This window comes from Pleurodeles waltl, chromosome 6, assembly GCF_031143425.1.
Source record: "Pleurodeles waltl isolate 20211129_DDA chromosome 6, aPleWal1.hap1.20221129, whole genome shotgun sequence".
Lineage (NCBI taxonomy): Eukaryota > Metazoa > Chordata > Amphibia > Caudata > Salamandridae > Pleurodeles > Pleurodeles waltl.
In genome coordinates this window covers 449,391,880-449,407,311 of record NC_090445.1, presented here as the reverse complement: position 1 = coordinate 449,407,311, position 15,432 = coordinate 449,391,880, and the positions used below count along the sequence as shown (strand labels likewise).

The following is a 15,432-nucleotide window of genomic DNA, read 5'->3' as shown; positions in this document are numbered from 1 at the left end:
TATTAATGCTTTTAGAACCTGTATTTATGGTTCATTAATACAAAGTCTTTACTATTACGGTGAAAGCTTTAAGGAAATGTAAGCTAGGGCTGCACTACTGATATTGGTTCCAGTATAAACAATTGTCCACACATTAGCAAAGTTTAACAAAATGAGCCTGCATATAAAGCTCCCAGTATGTTCTCTGATTAGATGCAAATATTTGCAGAAGCTTGAAAACAAGATTGAGGATTCTTTGTTTTCAAAATAAAATGTTGACAATAAATGCAACTAGGAAAAAACATTTTGCTTAACTACCGTAAACTTCTAGCTACTATTTGTTTGAAGGATAATTTATTAATATGTGTTGATGCATGCTAGTATTTCCCAAAAAAATCACAATGGAAAATACGTGTAACAAGGTTCAACAAGATTATGGGAAACATGGAAATAAACAGGCATTGGCACAGCCAATAGTTCTGACACTAGTGATCAGCCTTTTGGTTTTGCTAATGCGTTTCTTCTTTTGAAATGGCTTTTGCAAACCTTTTTTGTTGTGGGAGCTGCTGGGCACTCATTATTATAACAAATATTGGCAAAAAGCAAGAATATTCTATCTCAAAAAGCACACATTGCCACAGTAGTTCCTGGCCCTGAACAAACTACTTTGTGTGCTGATCTGCTCCTTGCGGAAGAGCAGAATGGTATAAGTCCCAGTGAAACCAGCCTATGGCTAGGTAAAATTTTCATAATAACAAAAGGCTTTTGTCAACGCCAGGCCTAATAAGGGGTCCAATTCTTAAAGAAAGTCGCAAAAGTACACCCATGGTATATGTCCTGGCATTAGTGCAGATTTAAGGCTTTACTTAATTCATAAGAAATGACAGAAGTAGCCCAAGGAATTGTGCCCTTAGAAAATATTTCAGAACTGCATTTTAGCACGAGCAAATATGCATGTTTAGACTTGCTCATGCAAAAATCTATTGATAATTTACAAGTTTACTAATAATCCTCTAACCTTTTTTTCCCAACCCTAAAAGAAATGTTTTACTTTTGTTCTTGTCAGGAGTAAATTTCCAGCCTTTCTCGGTATGGGAAAAGATTGGAGAAGAGCTGGAGGAAACTTCTAAAACGTGCAAGTTAATAGGTTTGCACAGACTCAAAGGGGCAATCCAACCCTGGGACTTTTGCTTACTGATACCTCCAGCCCCAGTATTTAGATCTGCAAAAAGGTAGCAAAGTAAGGGGAACTGCTAGTATTCAAACGCTACTATAGTATGAGCCTAGGCATAATCAGAGAAGGTATTATCAGAACTCTTACGTAATAAGATTGGTGCCATAATTTGTCACCACACTGCATGGCTCCAAAGGCACAAGTGGATTTTTTTACAGGACGAGTAGATTTATGAAGCAACCTGTCCCATGGAGAAGCAGATATTTTATTAAATTCCATGCCCCTGAGTCTAGATTAAAGTTTCCCATGATATTCAAATAATTCCAAATCAAGGAAGCAGATGTTTGTTCTACTGTACTCTAGGCTTAAAGTAACATTGAATCTATTATTATTTAAATATTGATAAGACTTTCACTTCTTCCACTTTTTCTGATTTGGTAAACAGAGATGATTTCATTGCCGCAAGGCCAATCTGATGTTCAGTACTGGTACACAAACTATTCACATCCATAGTTACAGCAAATAATCAGGATCTCAAGTGATGTCTCTTGTTTGTCTTAGGAAATCTTTAGTGTCCCTATTATGAGGACAACGTACTGACAAATGGATCTATAAACATATTAATGTAATCTGAGTCTCGTTCTTTAGGTGATCCTATTCCAGAAATAATAGGTCTACTTTTATGTATCTTAGGAAAAAAAAAGAATGGAAGTAAAAGGATTATACTAGTCTGTATTCAATAATTGTCTTTCCAAATATGTCTTCAATTTCATCTTAAGAGATCGTCTTGATATAGGAAGAGCAGACTGTTCCACTTTATTGTAATTAACACAATCACTCAATTGTCTTGGAGCCTCAGAATTGTTGTCCTTAATATTCATTAACACTACATTCCCGACTCTATCTGCTTGTTTGACCTATCGGACCTTACTGCTTGCAATGCCTTTAATTCATCTTTGCACAAATTAATATTCAACTTATATTTGTGGTGTGTTTCCAAGTCTTTCATCACCAAGTTCTGAAAAAAACATCTATCAAATTGTCATATTGCATTAATGGAGTAAATGTTGATTTCTGCATAAGACCACTTTCTATGACCTTATCCGAGTTGATGTCCAATTGTCGTTCAGGATCTTCAATATCCGGTTCTTCATTATTTTCTAAACTTATTAATGCTGATATATCAAACAATTGTTTAATAGCTAAAGAACTACCTTCATGACAAATGGGCACATGTTTTCTAATTTTGGATTTAGTACCAATTTTTTTTTTTCACCCAGTTTGTTCATATTATGTTTTTCCAAACTGAGCTACTGAAGCACAAGATCATGTGATTTGCTCCGAATCACAAAATTTGGCCACACTTGAAAGCTAATGTGAGAAGCCAGCACATTTTGGTTGAGAGTTATGTTGTGGCTCAAAGCAGAGTAATATCATGGCCCACTGGTGAAATGGTTAGTAATAGTTCCTGTAGCCGTAGGCACAGGAAAAGTGGGCTCCAGTTGGGATGCAGTGCGGGAAGCCTTCTCCACCCACAAACCTTCCAAGCAGTAGCTGTTGGCAAAATCTTGTATTCCATTCCCTCCCCCCGAACATCACTTTATCAAAGAAAGATTACAGGATTGCGTTGAATGATTTCCTTTATTTAAATAAATCACTTAACATTCTGCTGTCAGTGCCCTTCACTTGTCTTTGGAAGCCGTTTAACAAGACAGGAAATCGTATCATGGCATTAGAAGTACATGGGAAATAAATATTTGTGAGGAAGGAGTTGGTTGAGCCTTTTTACTATGCATGCATTTTTTTGATGGGTTATTTACTAAATAAAGAAATCCTGTAACCTTTCTTTAAGGTGATGATGTTCATGCGAGCTGTATAGCAGTGCCAAGTTAATACAATTTGGACATCAAAGCACAATATTATTACATAACCTCATAGGATTTTCGGCAAATTGGAAATATGGGGGGAATAAATGTAATACAAGAATTTGCCACCAGCGTCTCATTGCTGCTGAAGCTGACATGTTTTGCAAATTCCTTCCACCTAGTGTTAGGTGCAGACGTTGCAAGTTTTTTTTTTTTTTTTTTTTCTTCCGAAGTACAGGTTCAATTTTGATGTTATTTGTGATTCCTTTGATACCTACAGTTCAACTGTGCAAAGACTCCACCTTAGTTATCTTTTTTTTTTCTGGCATCGGGTTCAGATGTGCCTTTTTAAAGCTCTGGCACCATCATGCTACAAAAGTCCATTGTTTAGCTCTAAGTACTTAATTCATCTTCTCCAAGACACCATACAACCGTCGACCACTAAGGAACTAACCCTGACCAGAATATTTCATGGTCTGGGTCATATGAGAATGACTCATGGTGGGGCAGGTGATGCACTTCCAGTTCTGCCCTAAAGGCATCAGCAATTACTGTTGTCAGACCAGCATAGTGTTTGTAGCATTTTTCTACCCGAGGGGAGGAGGTAGGAGCATTCTAACTGTTCAACCTGCCATGCCTTAAAAAAAATGAAAAAAAGAAAACTGTACATTACAGGAGAGAACTGTTGTGGGTGTACTAGAAAATGCAGCACCCAAGCTCTCCCGAGTCATTGATTCAGTCTGGTGTCAAAGACGGAGAGAGGGGTGGCCCTCAACACTTTTAGGAAGCCCTCTCACCATTCACACAAACGTTTGGGTCTCTTTCTGTAGTGGTGTCAATTTTAGGATAAATAACCTTCTCCAAGTGAATTGTTCGGATTCCCCATATTAAATTAGTTCCACTTATGAGCAAAGACGTCTCAATGAGACTTTTAGCTTTATTTTGCATTTGAAATGTTCTTCATGTTGATCGGTGTACAAAAGCATGTGCATTTGTTACAATATATTGTTCTGTATGAATCAAATCAAATCGAATCATTAACATTTATAAAGCGCGCTACTCACCCGTGCGGGTCTCAAGGCGCTAGGGGAAAAAGGGGGGGTTATCGCTGCTCGAACAGCCAGGTCTTTAGGAGTCTCCGGAAAGCAGAGTGGTCCTGGGTGGTCCTGAGGCTGGTGGGGAGGGAGTTCCAGGTCTTGGCCGCCAGGAAGGAGAAAGATCTCCCACCCGCCGTGGAGCGTATGAATAAATCAATATTATTTGACAAAGCTTTGTTTACACTATTTGGTATGCAACATTTATGAATTTTGTTTGTTTCTGATTGATTTCATAGTGCATTGCTAATAATAAACAATTCACCGTAATTAAGTTCACAATTTTTCCCCATTAGAGTATGTTCTTGTTTTTGTTTCATACTCGTTTAAGGAGCTGAATCACATTAACAGGTGTGTAGGACACTAAACCATGGGTGAGTACTTAGTTGGGCAAATGGTTATATGTGTGGTGTAATCATGATTTATGATAGCCTGCAATCCCATTCCCAATTCAGTTTCCACAATGCAATCACTTCATAGTTCTAGTATTGTTGCAGCCTTAGGCACGAGTCCCTTAGTTACATAAAACTCGTATCATGTCTATTTTTCAGTGCAAATTGTTTGTTGCAAAGTATGTTTTTTGAGTCTTATCAATTAACTGTTCAATGTGTTATTGCCTTATTAGTTGACAACAATTGCAGAACATACTCTAGCAATGGGGTGGTGCTCCACTGACGGGATCACCCTTTGCTGCCCCACGTTAGTAGTTTACTGCACTCCGTGGGTCTACCACTAACCTGCTTCTTCTTTCCCCCCCAGGGTCCTTGTGGCAAAGATGATGGACAATGGCGAGGGGGTAGCTGCTTTGTCAGGGAATGGAGACTACATTAACCTGCGGGATGTTGCTACACCTGGATATGGCTGCTGCTGATTGGGGGCACTTTCCCAAGGACAAAAACGTTTTATTTTGCTCCTTCAAATAAGAACAAACTGCACGTTGATCAAAGACATTAGACTTGGAAAAAGGGAACTTGTAAATAACCAACCTTGCCAGGATCTACGAATCAAGACTACTTTCTTAGGCCTATATCATTGCTGATCCGGCAGCTGGATTGTAGTGTGTTCATCATCATGCCTTCTCCCCAGCAACTGTGAGGCTTGCAGTGGACATCAGCTTATGGATTCCTGGGGAAGAAGGGTGTGGGGGGGGGGGGGGGGCTGGCTCAATTAAGCATCCTTTGGCATGAACAAGGTGCATCCTTCCACGGGAGATGACCGCCGGACACTCCTCGACAAGGATCTGTTACAGTATTTCTTTTTGTTTCCATATTGCTGTCTTGTAGCAGTTGTGACAAGGCCTGCCTCTTCATTGCACCTAAAATGAGAAAGGGAATAATTTCAGATTCTTTCAAAGCTGTGGTATTTTGGTATTAAAACTCTATACGCTAGCCCGTATTCTTTACTCCACAGAGGCGTGGGCTCTACTCACCCGGAAGGGATTTTTAAGGATAACCACCTACTAGTTATGAAATAGTTACTTTTTATTTGGGCCCCTTGCTAACAAAAGGAGTCATCAGAACATCTGTTTGATTCGAGGACTCAAAGCTCTAAAGCGTGAAACGCACTCCGCGGCTGCACACAGCAGATGTTTTTGTCTTGTCTAGTGGGCAGAGTTCGGGTACATTTCGAACAGATTTGTGACTATCCTTTCAAGTAACCAACCCCGATTTTCAGTAACATTTACTATGATCTTTGTACAGTTCTGAATGTTTTTGGTGCTTATCAAATAAGGAGTCCGTTTTGTGACTTTCTGGAAAAAAATTCTCACATTGTATTTAAAAATTTGCGAGCGTTCTAGGTCTAACTCGGCCAGCATTACGAAACCAGATAAGTCAGTGGTTCAGTGAAGATATTTCATATTTGTCAACACAGGCATCAGTACTAAAATCTGTCCTGTCTGAAATCCTTTCCATCTGAATTTGTTTACAGATTGCCAATGTTCAACAGTGCAAAGCCCACTTACACACCCTCGGTCACGGCGCAGCTTTAGTACATAACTATCTCTTATTTCTTTAACTGTCAGGCTGTGTTTTTTATTTATGTATTTCCAGCAAAGCAAATGCACTGTTCAGTATTTTTATGTGACCGTGTTCAGCTTTACTGCCTAGACATACCTTCTTTTCCAATTAAAGGATCTCTCAATGGCAGCCCCCCCCACTCCTCTGTTCAGGAGAGTGTTACATCCATTGTCGGACTTTGTGTTGGTTGGAGACGTGCCCTTTTTATGGTAAAACTAGATCCGAAAACTAGCAGAAAAAGAGTATTTTGCTAAAATGAAGCAAACTACAGTACTACAACAAAATGCTTGTTTGGGGCCCAATTTAGAGTTTGGTGAACTGGGTAGTCCAATACAAATGTAGCGGAATTAGCCGTCTGCCAAATTGTTGGTCTGCCTGCTCTGGAGTTGGGTGGACTATTGAGTGTCCAGCATTGTCCCCGCTGGCTCAGCCGATTCAAACCTACACCTGCGGCCTCAGAGTAGGGACCGTCATGGTAAGAACTGTGGACTGCCCGCCCTATCTAGAGCGGAAGGTCTGATGCTCTTTTTTTTTATTTTTTATTTTTTATTATTTGTGTTCAGGACTGCCAGACAAAGCCTAGTGTTCCCGAACACCCCCCCCCCCCAAAAAAAAAACATACTAGAGACCCCAGAGAAAACTCCCATGATTTCGGGGTCATTATTATTTTGTTTTTTCAAAAACAGGCTCCCTCTTTTGGAGTTTGTTTTGGAAAAACAGAAAGTTTGTTTAGGCATTGCCTGAAATGTGGCGGACTCTCACCTGACTTTAAGTAGTTTTTCAGGAACATCTGTGGCAGAGGCTCATGTGAAAGCACAGAGATCACCACAGGACCAGCCCAGCAGTGATCTCCAGATATAGCAAGCAGTAGTTCATACAGGGGGTAGACCTACTGCTCTTTGCCACCCTAATGGATGGCAGGCCTCGTACCAAACAGTAAAGCTGGCCCTTTTTTTTTTTTTTTTTTTTTTGTGGGGGGGGGGGGGGGGGGCTGGTTCCCTCCTTGCCTGTTTATTGTCCTTTGTTTTTTGTTTTGAATCATTATTTTCATTTTCTGATTGCAAACCCTTGTGGAATGAAAGGCACTCCCTTTTGTATCTACCTGGCTACAGCACTTAAACATGTTTTCTTCAGATCGACTTGCTGAGGTGTTTGCTGTGTAAAGATATTGGTTATTTTAGGCTGTCTTGTGGTTTTGTCCCCTCTGCCTAGTGTGTTATCAGGATCTTAGTGCAAGAATTGAGGTCCATTGAGGCGATTTTAGCAAACTTGACTCATTGGGGTCTCCTTGATGAAATTAACAAATCAATCCCACATTGGATATCGCGTCTGTTGCATTTTTTTTTCCCAGTCTTAGTCTTGTTTTACACATGAACAAAATGACTCCTTTTGTAACTGACTAACCAAGACCTCAAAATAAATAATAATTGACTAAATGTGTTATTATATTTTATCTTATAAAAATTATTTAGCTAAATGTTATCTTGCCGTTGTTGTGATGCGGGCGGTGAAACAAAACGGAATAGTGTTGCTTTAGTTATTTGTTTAACACTTTACACTATCCTATTGTTGTCTGAAAGTGATGAGAGATAGAAAGGAGGACCCAATTAAAAAAGAACGGAGTACACGAGGGAGGGACTGAGGAAGAAGACTTGTAAATTAAACTTTCATTGTCGCACCTGACCGAATGACAATGTGTTGTGTGTTTCCGGTCTTGGGAGGTTGACTGGCATGTTGGGGTATGGATAGCAGGAATAGTGATGGGGTGGTAACAGCGTACAGAAGAGGAAAGGATGTGGAAGTCCAGGAGATTGATGGGATGATGAGAAAACTCAGGCCATGACTAATCTGGAAATCATTGTTCAGTCAGATTCTAGGGAAGGCCACACATTGCTCTGAGGAGGCAGGAGACTGCTTCTTCATAGACCTTCCATCAAGTTCTCTAATGCAGCCTGTCCAAATGTACCCATTTATTTGCACACGGTTACAGAGAGAGTTTGAGCAAGGGAGAGGCGAAGGGAATGCTCAAATACTGAAATGCCTGGGCTTCTAGGAGTGACAAGGTTCAGGGTGTTGCAGCATGCTGATTGCTTGGTCCTAGCTCTTGTTTAGCCTCATGTAAACTGGACTGGGCCTTCTACACTCAAGATTGTGCCTTAGGAGGTGCTTAAGAGAACATAGGGTATTTAAACTGAATTCATGGGACATTTAAAAAGACATTCCATGTCTGTTTCGGATGTGGTCTTTCTATTCTGTTTCTTGTGAAATGCAGATTTTTTTTTTTGTCTGTCTCTCTTCTGAAGATGCACAGATACAAACATTGAATATCTTTTCTAACTGATGTCAGTCACCTGTAAATGGCATAGCTGCCCTAACAAATAAAAATACGCACAATGTCAAGAATAGCGTCCCAAGCCTGACCCCCTCTCAAATAGAACCCACCTTGCCAAGTCCCAGTGCCCTCCTCATCTCTCTTGCCCTGTTCTCCATGACCTACATTCAGTGGCTTGAGTTTGGATCCAGAAGTGTTGCATGGACCCAGAGAGCGGCAGTAGGAGAGAGGCAGCAGAAGAAGCCCTCTGCTCCTCATGACCAGAAAGCGGTTCCTGCGAAGTGAAGTGCCATACTGGCAATGTGAGAGAATGCCCAGCAGGCAGAAACTTGTGAAAGGTCAGAAGAGCTATAAAGGGGCAGTGTTCAGTGTCTCATAAGATGACAACAGGGATTGGGCGCAGTCCCTCATGCCTTGTCTTCTAAAAGTCTGATGGAACCAAAGCGGAGTAGGCTGCAGGTCATGTGGGTTGCTTTTAAAAAGGTCCGTAGAGCAGGTTACACAGAGTTATGTGCCAGGATGGTGCCTATGAAAGCTAGTAGAACTATGGAAAAGGCAGTTGCATGGCATGGTGTCATTTAAAACCGTGCCCTTGAAACTAAACAAAGTCATGTGTCACGAATGCATCTATAAAACAGCCGGTAAATTAGGGTAGAGTTGTTTTACATATTAATATATGCCTCTGGGAGGTAAATGGGAGTTGTAGGAAGTTGGCTCTGTATGTACTATTTCAAAGTAAGAAATAGCATGCACAGAGTCCAAGGGTCCCCCTTAGAGGTAAGATAGTGGCAAAAAGAGATAATTCTAATGCTCTATTTTGTGGTAGTGTGGTTGAGCAGTAGGCTTATCAGAGGGTAGTGTTAAGCATTTGTTGTACACACGCAGGCAATAAATGAGGAACACACACTCAGACAATTCCAGGCCAATAGGTTTTTATAAAGAACAATATATTTTCTTAGTTTATTTTAAGAACCACAGGTTCAAGATTTACAAACAATGCTTTAAATGAAAGGTATTTCACTCGGGTATCTTAGGAACTTTGAATCATCACAATAGCGTGTACAGTTTTGGCAAAAATGGCAATAAGCTATTTTAAAATTGGACACAGTGCAAAATTCAACAGTTCCTGGGGGAGGTAAGTATTTGTTAGTTTCACAGGTAAGTAAAACACTTACAGGGTTCAAAGTTGGGTCCAAGGTAGCCCACTGTTGGGGGTTCAGAGCAAACCCAAAGTTACCACACCAGCAGCTCAGGGCCGGTCAGGTGCAGAGGTCAAAGTGGTGCCCAAAACGCATAGGCTTCAAAGGAGAAGGGGGTGCCCTGGTTCCAGTCTGCCAGCAGGTAAGTACCCGCGACCTTGGAGGGCAGACCAGGGGGGTTTTGTAGAGCACCGGGGGGGACACAAGTCATCACAAAAAGTACACCCTCAGCGGCACAGGGGCGGCCGGGTGCAGAGTGCAAACAGGCGTCGGGTTTGCAATAGGTTTCAATGGGAGACCCAGGGGTCTCTTCAGCGATGCAGGCAAGGGGGGGGTTGCTCGGGGTAGCCACCACCTGGGCTAGGGAGAGGGCCACCTAGGGGTCGCACCTGCACTGGAGGTCGGATCCTTCAGGTCCTGGGGACTGCGGGTGCAGTGGGTTTCCCAGGGGTTGGGTTCTTTGAAGCAGGCAGTCGCGGTCAGGTGGAGCCTCTGGATTCCTTCTGCAGGCGTCGCTGTGGCGGCTCAGGGGGGTCAACTCTGGCTACTCACAGGGTCGTAGTCGCTGGGGAGTCCTTCCTGTAGTGTTGGTTCTCCGCAGGTCGAGCCGGGGGCGTCTGGTGCAGAGTGGAAAGTCTCACACTTCCGGCGGGAAACGTGTGGGCTTTAAAAGTTGCTTCTTTGTTGCAAAGTTGCAGTCTTTGTGGAACAGGGCCGCTGTCCTCAGGAGTTCTTGGTCCTTTTAGATGCAGGGTAGTCCTCTGAGACTTTAGAGGTCGCTGGACCCTGGGGGATGCGCCGCTGTTGCAGTTTTTCTCGAAGTGGGGAGACAGGCCGGTAGGGCTGGGGCCAAAGCAATTGGTGTCTCCGTCTTCTCTGCAGGGCTTTCAGGTCAGCAGTCCTTCTTCGTCTTCAGGTTGCAGGAATCTATCTTGCTTGGTTCTGGGGGCCATTAAATACTCAATTTAGGGGGGTGTTTAGGTCTGGGGGGTTAGTAGCCAATGGCTACTAGCCCTGAGGGTGGCTACACCCTCTTTGTGCCTCCTCCCTGAGGGGAGGGGGGCACATCACTAATCCTATTGGGGGAATCCTCCATCTGCAAGATGGAGGATTTCTAAAAGTGAGTGTCACCTCAGCTCAGGACACCTTAGGGGTTGTCCTGACTGGCCAGTGACTCCTCCTTTTTGTTTTTTTCTCATTATCTCCACCGCCCTTGCTGCCAAAAGTGGGACCGTGGCCGGAGGGGGCGGGCATCTCCACTAGCTGGGATGCCCTGTGGCGCTGTAACAAAGGGGGTGAGCCGTTGAGGCTCACTGCCAGGTGTTACAGTTCCTGCAGGGGGAGGCGAGAAGCACCTCCACCCAGTATAGGCTTTGTTACTAGCCACAGAGTGACAAAGGCTCTCTCCCCATGTGACCAGCAACATGTCTGGTGTGTGGCAGGCTGGCAAAACTAGTCCGCCCACACTGGAAGTCGGGTATGTTTTCAGGGGGCATCTCTGAGATGCCCTCTGGATGTATTTAACAATAAAATGTACACTGGCATCAGTGTGCATTTATTGTGCTGAGATGCTGAGAAGTTTGATACCAAACTTCCCAGATTTCAGTGTAGCCATTATGGTGCTGTTGAGTTCGTGTATGGCAGACTCCCAGACCATATACTCTTATGGCTACCCTGCACTTACAATGTCTAAGGTTTTCCTTAGACACTGTAGGGTCATAGTGCTCAGGCACCTATGCCCTCACCTGTGGTATAGTGCACCCTGCCTTAGGGCTGTAAGGCCTGCTAGAGGGGTGACTTATCTATGCCATAGGCAGTGTGAGGTTGGCATGGCACCCTGAGGGGAGTTCCATGTCGACTTAGTCATTTTCTCCCCACCAGCACACACAAGCTGGGAAGCAGTGTGTCTGTGCTGAGTGAGGGGTCCCTAGGGTGGCATAAGACATGCTGCAGCCCTTAGAGACCTTCCCTGGCATCAGGGCCCTTGGTACCAGGGGTACCAGTTACAAGGGGCTTACCTGGATGCCAGGGTGTGCCAATTGTGGAAACAAAGGTACAGGTTAGGGAAAGAACACTGGTGCTGGGGCCTGGTTAGCAGGCCTCAGCACACTTTCAAATCATAACTTGGCATCAGCAAAAAGTCCGTGGGTAACCATGCCAAAGAGGCATTTCCTTACAGGAGTGCAGCAGAGTTAGCCTAATTTCAGGCTTGCAAAATTCAATTAAATAAAATCCTTATGCCCTTATATTGGGTGATAATGGACCAGCACTATCCGCTCGCCAGTTTGTCTTCATTTTATTCACGGCTGTCAACACTACTTCCCACTGACGATTTGGCTGCACTAATCATCTGGAGAAATGTGCGAAGGAGCTTATACATGAATGAATGGATGGATTGCTTTATTTTGGGATGAAAGGGTAGCTTCTTAAATAGATTTAGGGTCAAGGTGTTTGTGGTGGATTACCTTGTTGAGGGAATGGCCTGACAAACGTACACATAGGGCAAGCCTGTGGCCCAGTTCTAGGCAGATGTCTACATGTACATTTTTCTACGGGGCATCTAAACTATCTACCCTCCGGTTTTAACAGGATCCCGGTGTTGCCTCATTGCCGCTCACCCGGATCTGTTCAGATATTGATTCTATGCACCCAATAAAATTCAAAGGTCTGTTTTATGTTAGCTACAACCCGTATTTGAAAATTTCTGATCCCAGTAACCTCCCAGCAACCCGATAGATTCAATTTAGTTCTTGATTTATTCCCGCAAGAAAGAAAAAAATCTGTTAACCATATTCAGAAGTTTTCAGTTCCATGTGCATTTGATATTAAATTAGATTTATTTTTTGTCCCACTTATACAACAATACTTTTTTTGGCACCACAAAACAAAACTATCCTTTCCCTTATCTGCAAGCAGACAAAAATCTGAAGTTTCTATAGTCTTAAATCGCAGCTCAAAACATCGTTTTCACGATCAGAACCACAGGAGGTACATTTGTCAAACTAAAACGTCTGTGTAAGTCTTTTTGATTGGCCTACATGCAGGAACTAATCTTTTTACAATAAACGCACTTCTTGTTCCATCTGGCCTGGATGCATCTCAGTGAGGCACCGGACTCTTGAGAACTCTAAATGAGTTACCTGTTTGCCTTTATAAGGTGCATTGAAAAGAGCCACTGTGGGTTTGCCATACGTGTGTTTATAAAATGTAGCCAGGTTTTGCTTACATTTCTTCAAAAAATAACTGCCAAAACAAAATGCTTTATTTGCTCCACAGCCCTATAACAATCTTTCCAAATAACAGTCGGTGGCGCCACGAGTACCATTTTAGTGTTCATTAGAGCTTCTCTTTAACTTTACCCTACTACAGACCGAGATCCACTGTTTGTCAGTTGATGTCATAATCACAAAACCCTCTAAGCAAGACTAGTGACTACCTGTCCTGTCCAGATGTTGGGCTTCAATCACAGTTGTTCTTGATGTGCATTTAACTTGGACCTGGGTCAGTGCTTGAAATGGAAAAATAGAAGTGCAGGTACTCTGTGTCAGAGTACCTTCTTGTTTCTGAGAAGTGCCGTTACTCTCCAATTAAAAGTATTGCGTTTTTCTTGAAGTGCAGGTGCTCTCCCTCTCAAAATAAAAAAGTGCTGGTACTCTGTACCGGACAGTACCGGCTCATTTAAAGCACTTATCTGGGTTCCAAATACCTCGTATTTTCCCCGCTGCACTACCTTTGTGAGCTCTGTAGCTTTGTCTAATTTGGGAAAATTAAATGTGCTTGCAGACTAGAACAAGCATTGGCAAAGCCAACAGGTCTTGCCTGTGGGCGAGCCATTGGCTTTGTCATTTGGGTGTTCACATCAAAGCTCACGTATGAGCGTAAAAGAAAAACATGTGTATCCTGGAGAGTCCTGTCCAACAGGAAAGGTGGGCTACTACACCGTACTTTTGTAGTTTAAAGCTCCATGGTCATTTGTTTCCCGTGCAGAATCTTCTGAGAATCTCTCATGCCTTTGTTACGATTTTCGTGCTTTAGGCTGGCGAACGTTTTAAGAAGGGAAGTGCTTGTGGAGCGCCATATCATTGTATGATGTGAACAGCTTCCCAATGCCAAACGTGATTGTTCCATGGAATCCTAGCTAAACGGCACCACTCCCAAAAAACAAAAAAAAACAGAAACAGGTGTGAGGGGGGGGGGGGAGGAGACATGCAGTGACATGGGAGGAGATGGGAGGGACTGTCAAGCACCGACACAGAAGGGAAAAAGCAACATTGAAAATAATGAACAAAACAAGTATTTGCAATGCAATGGGCCTCGCATTCGCTTGAGTTAGGGCTATTTAGTGTTGTAAATTCATAACTGGACTTATCTTGCCTCATAAATTGGTCAACCCTGCCTCGTAATTTGTTATTTTCCTGCCATATACTTTGCCTCCAGTGGCCCTGCATGTAACTAAGGCACTTTAGCCATTTACCTTTTTCCTATATCTGCAGACATAAAAATGAAAATGTTGCTATTTAGCATCCTAATTTAAATCTGCCATGTTAATTCCAATAGAATACCACTTTCGCCACCCCACCATTAGAATTGCTGACTGGCTAACACAATTACCAAAAAAATGACATAAGACAACCACGGAGTAATGAGAGAAATAAACTAGAAGAGTCACCCAAATATATCAAGAGTGTACAAACAGTCATAGTGTAATAAGGATGTTAAGTTAGCCATAATTGTGGTAATAATTGCAATAAGGAGAGATTTATTATCATATAAACCCAATAAAAAACTTTATCAGAAATAAACTTTTGGCATTAGACTGTAATGCTCAGAACAGCCCTTGGAGGACACCAAAATGAAAATAACATTTGTAAAAAAACATGGTCATGTAACCATATAGTTGCCCCCTAGACGACATAACCACACGAAAAGAAAACAACCAAAAGTAATAGTCTAACCATATATCTAGCTACTAGAGGTATAGTGCATTACACATTTTCAGGGCTAGCATGCCTACTCCTATGATATTGCAAACAAGACCCTTAAAACACAAATTACTCTCAGCTGTAAAACAAATGTTACAGCCATGAGAGGGATTTACAAGATACTGAATGGTGGGAGGGATTATTATTTTGGGATCCCCACTAACCTGGTGTGGGGGACCCAGAGGTGATCTAGACAGAAAGCAGGTTGTGGTGAATGTTTTGGAAGTGGTCCCATTGTCCTAGGAACACCACAGGCTGAATTATGAGTAAAAATGTTTTGTAAAAGAATGCCCTGCAAAGCATTACCTGCTGCCTCCGTGTTACGCCGCTCCAGCAGTCTCTCGTCTTCTTCATCTCTCCCCTGCCAATCTCGATGCTTCTCTCATGGTGTTACACAGCAGGTAAAAAGTGCCAGGATTGGCATGAGCGAGCAGAAATGCCGCTCAGGGCGGAAGTGGGACACTGCGTTTGGTCTCCACCTGGCTGTGCAACACAGCTGGGTGGAGAGTTCTAAGTGCGCATGTCAGTTTGGCCAGCCTCGGATGGACAGCCAGCTGGCAAAACTGACATGCGCTCTTAGAAGCGCACCACCACTCCTCCTCCACTTGTTGACGTGGAGGAGAATGGCCCTGCCCCGCCCTGCCCTACGAAAGTTGAAAAATAAAGGGATAATAAAATACTTTTATTATCCCTTTTGTTTTTCTGCTTTCGCCATAGCGGCAGGGCCCACCCCTGTTTATTGCATTGCAAATGCTTGTTAATGATCCTTACTTTCCACTATCACACAAT

At 42.8% G+C, this 15,432-nt stretch overlaps 1 protein-coding gene across 2 annotated transcripts in view; it reads left to right on the top strand.

Annotated features, from left to right (window-relative positions):
* Window positions 1–7,566, top strand: part of RAB29 (RAB29, member RAS oncogene family) — a 159,048-nt gene extending 151,482 nt beyond the window's left edge. For both annotated transcript variants that reach the window (XM_069238564.1, XM_069238565.1), the window contains exon 5: window positions 4,872–7,566. In XM_069238564.1, coding sequence (XP_069094665.1) covers window positions 4,872–4,983 — 112 coding nt within the window. In that variant the 3' untranslated portion in view covers window positions 4,984–7,566. The remainder of the gene's footprint in view (window positions 1–4,871) is intronic.
* Window positions 7,567–15,432: the final 7,866 nt, after the last annotated feature.